General features: G+C 52.8%; 1 protein-coding gene across 1 annotated transcript in view; it reads right to left on the bottom strand.

Moving 5' to 3' along the window:
- The window catches only part of CCNF (cyclin F), a gene marked incomplete at its 5' end in the record, with an annotated part of 10119 nt that extends 8257 nt beyond the window's left edge, over positions 1–1862 (bottom strand). The window contains 3 exons of the mRNA XM_010143690.1: positions 209–276; positions 1168–1274; positions 1708–1862. Coding sequence (XP_010141992.1) covers positions 209–276; positions 1168–1274; positions 1708–1862 — 330 coding nt within the window. The remainder of the gene's footprint in view (positions 1–208; positions 277–1167; positions 1275–1707) is intronic.
- Between the last annotated feature and the right edge of the window lie 2443 nt (positions 1863–4305).

The following is a 4305-nucleotide window of genomic DNA, read 5'->3' as shown; positions in this document are numbered from 1 at the left end:
GCATCGTGGAAAACGAGACCTCACCATCCACTGAAGGTGAGTGCGTGTCCCTGCTCTAGAACCTGGGTTCAAAAGCATCAGTGTCCAAGATACAGCAGCCAGTAAAGCAGAGGAGGCAGCCAGTCTTGGTATCTATAAACGAGCCTTTAGCTGCTGTTTATTCCCTCTACCACGCCAGCAGCCTCACAGACGCGCGTCCCAGACTCACAGCCTTCGTTGTACAGGTACGCGATCCCCAACTTCACGGCAGCTTCGAAGTTACCCCGTTCAGCAGCCCTGAGGGGGAAGCAGAGAAGATCCTTGAGGGTGAAATCAGGAGGTGATTCCAGGCCCACGTCCTCACAGGAGTTACCTCAGCTGTGAATTTTGTGATCACCCACCACAAGCCGTGCTTGTGGTGTCGCTACAGACGTTAAACCTAAGCTATGGTGAGGCTTTTCCTGCTGTGGGCCAGTGGCCAGGAACTGTTTCCCAGTCCCAGGCAACAGCCCCAGAACACAGTGACATGGTGGGCGCTTGTACCCATCAAGCCCTTGTGCTGCTCCTTTCCAAAGCGGTGTGCACAGAGCAGCCTTCTTCAGTGAGGACAGAATACACACACCAGAGAGCGACCGTGGAGCAAAGCAGTTCTCCTGAAGGGGTGGATTTCCTTCAAATCAGGTGGATGAAAGGCATTCTGTCCTCCAAGTAGACTTAAACCCTTTCCAGCTTCCCTCGTTGTCATTCTGGAAAGCACCAGAAGTGACCAAGCCAGCTCAGACTCAGAAGGACGGTTACGCTCCTGAGCCGCTGACCTCCTGCGGGCCTATGGAAGCACCAGTAAGAGATTTTCCTTCCAGCATGGAATACTAATGCCCTCAAAGAGAAACAGCTTTGGCATATGCAAGGGGCCTGGCTCTGGTTAAAGAGACACATTATAATTCATATCACTTGAACAATATGAGACATGTATATAAAAAAATATATATTTGTGTATTAATTGAGCTTAGACATGAAATCAGCTGCAGCTTGGACAGGAAATCCACAGTTCTTCATCACCCTAAGCAAAGACTTCTCCAAGAAGAAAAAGTCAGACCCCCTTCCTACGGCGAGGACTGATTAGAATTGTCTGTCTGCCTCCAAACATCCTCTCCCACAGCCTCAGGCAGAGGTGACCCCCCAGCTTACCTTTCAAACATCCTCAGGTTGTTTGGAGAAGGCCAGATTTCCTGGAAGCTTGCGCATGCCCACACGCTGGCATGGTTATCCACAAGGTATTTAAGATGCGAGTGCACCTGCAAGGGGGGAGCGTAAAAGAATCATCACTAAAAGAAAGGGACCAAGAGAAAAAGAGTCCTCTGCAATCCAGTTTTAGATAGGTAACTAACTAATCACTAGTTAATCGCAACTCCAATTTATTAACCAATTGGTTACCTCCCCAATCACCGCTGCGGCAAGAGCCGCCAAACCAAACTAATGAGTTGGGCCGCAGTGCTCTAGCGGGACGGTCCCACAGAAAGACTACGCGGAGCACTCAAACACTGCTGCTGCCAACCAGCTCGACCTGGAGAAACAAAACTGCTCCCCCGAGAGCCAAACTCTGGTGGCTGCCCCCGTTCTTTGGTGTCCTTCGGGGTGGCTCTGCCACCGGAGGCCCGCCCGTCTCTGGCCCCTCGAGGCAGGGCTAAGCTGTGGTGCACAACGGAGGGGAGGCAGCGGCAGACTCACCGCTCTGACCGAGAGGATGTCCTCAGCAGGGAGCCCCTTCAGCACGTGGAAGAGAACGTCCTCGGGCAGACTCAACAGCGTCAGGACTCGAGGCCGTTTTCTGATCCTTCGCTTCGAAGGGAAAGAAAAGCACCTGGAACATCTACAGTGAATCACTGGAAAACAAACCAGGGGACCCTTGGTTAGTGACGGAATGGCATGAGGAACAGGGCACGACGGAGGGTCCACACGCACCAGCGTGTCTTTAGTCGCGTTCCTGTTCACCGCAGCGGAGGACACTTCTCCAGACGGAGAGATTTCCTGTGTGTCACTTCAGGCCACATGACTTGGCCACGAAAAGTAAGGGACTCGCTCAATTCAGTTAAGCCACGAGGCTCAGAAGGGGCTGCTCGTGCTCGAGTCCTCGTCATTGAGGAGGACCCCCCATCGTTTGGCTGTGGTTAGTGAAACTGGCCCCACTACAGCCTCATTTACACCCCCCCACGCCCCAGCTCCGCCTCCTCAACCCACAGCAGCCCTTGGAATACGACCAGAGAGTTCAGGAGGCCAAGAGCCACCCAGCCAGCTCAAGCCCAAAGCCCATCTTGCTGTGCAGCCAGTTGCTGCCGTGGGGGCTCACGGAAGACCCCCAGACCGGGAAAGCCCTTCTTTGAAGTTTCAGCACCTTGTAGCTGCAGACATAAGGGCTCAGAAAACAAATTGTGAACTGAAAGCTTGAGCCCCGCAAACTGAAGGGCCTCGTAAGGGCCTTTGTCACAGAAGAGTTCTGGGTTGTGTTTCCCAAAGCTGGTTCAAGCCTTACACACAGAGGTTTATTTACCGGCTTTTTAAGAGAAGAGCCTAACAAAAAGATGCAGATTCCTCTAGAGAGCCCAATACCTGTGTGCCAGCATTGCTGACTCCATTTTCACAGGTTCATTTCTAGCTTGAGGATTTTTTTTACTTAAATGAAAACAGTAGAGCCCAAGTAGTGGTCAAAAATGTACACCAAACCACCCCACAGCATCTGCGGAGTAAGCCAAGCCAGAGCCACGCAGCCTCTCTGGCTTATAGCGTCAAAGGCACAAGCTGAGAGAATGATGCAGCTCTTGCGTCTTTTTACAGTGAAAGTAGAAGGTGGCTGAAAAGTCAAGGGGAGGACAGAGAATTTTAATGAGACAAGTATTGTGCTCCATGAATATTTTTCCCCTTTCACCTGATCCTCTACTTTAGGTGTTTAACATCTCCTGGTTATAACCTCCCTCATGGAAACCTCAGGATCTTCTACAAATCTCCAATCCTTCAGACACAACTTCAGCCAGCAACCGGAGAGACCCACGTTACATTTCTCTCTGCGAAGGTAAGAGCAACAACTCTTACCAGCTGCAGAGGCCGCGAACGGAAAGCCCTATGGAGCGGCCAGTGCCACCCTCCTCAGCCCTCAGAGCCGGGCAGTGTCCGGACCTACAGGCTGCAGAGCCAGCGCGAAGCCCACGGAGTCTGTTCAAAGCCACGTTGCTGCATCAGACTCAACGATTTAACACCAGTTTTTGGATTTGCAAAGAGAAAGGACCCTTAGGAGGAGCCTGCAGGTTCCGACGGGTCCCACGAGCCATGGCTACCACTGTGCTGGTACCTGGTTTTCTGTTTGCACATCCTCTTAACGTCCCTAGCACTTCAACTTTAAACGAAACGAACCGCCAGCCTGGCAGGAAATAGCACCAATGTCTCACCAGCAGCATGGTCCTACCTGCTACCTGCCTGATTAAAAAGCTACCCCACGAAAACAAAACCTTCCTGACATGTGTGGGGTGGAACACTGGTATCCTTCACACCCCTCTGGAGCAAATTTCAGCAGTATTCTTGCCATGAAAAAGAAACGGCCTTCTACACCAGTATGGCAGTTAAACCCGTATGGACATCCTGGGAGCATGAGGCGCTGGGGCAACTCTGGGAAGAGAAAATTCAATTTCACAGAATCGTTTGGGTTGGAAGAGCCCTTTCAGTGCCTCGAGTCCCCCCGTTCCCCAGCACTGCCAGGTCCCCCCTGACCCCTGTCCCCCAGCAGCACCTGCACACGGCTGGGAAACCCCTCCAGGGACGGGGGCTCTTGCAAAATAGTTTAATTTTCACTCCTCTTTTCTGACCTTCAGTTCTCAGGCAGTATTACTGCCTAAGTTTTCCAACGGGCCAGAAACGGCTCCTCAGGGACAGCCTCAACCTCCCCGGGAACTGCTGGAGGCCCCTTCCTCTCGTCTTGTCACTTGTCCCTGGGAAGAATAGACCAGCCCCTCCTCACTGCACCCTCCTGTCAGGGAGTTGTCAGAGCCAGAAGGTCTCCCCGGAGCCTCCTTTGCTCCAGGCTCAGTCCCCCCATGTCCCTCAGCCGCTCCTCAGCGCACCTGTGCTCCAGACAAAAAGAGAAAATTCTCATACAGGGAAATTTTCAGTTTGTTGCTTCACAAAACCAGAGCGGTTTAGCCTGAAAGAAACCTCTGGAGATCACCCAGTCAACGGCCCGGCCCCGGCGGGATCAGCCCTGTCCAGCGAGCTCTGGCAGTGTGAGGCTGAAGCCCCCACGGCTGCTCCGGGCACCCTTGAGCAAAACCCGCCTTTCCT

This window comes from Buceros rhinoceros, unplaced genomic scaffold (genome assembly GCF_000710305.1).
Source record: "Buceros rhinoceros silvestris isolate BGI_N320 unplaced genomic scaffold, ASM71030v1 scaffold14179, whole genome shotgun sequence".
NCBI lineage: Eukaryota > Metazoa > Chordata > Aves > Bucerotiformes > Bucerotidae > Buceros > Buceros rhinoceros.
Note: the sequence above shows the minus strand (reverse complement) of the source record. Positions and strands in the feature narration are given on the sequence as shown.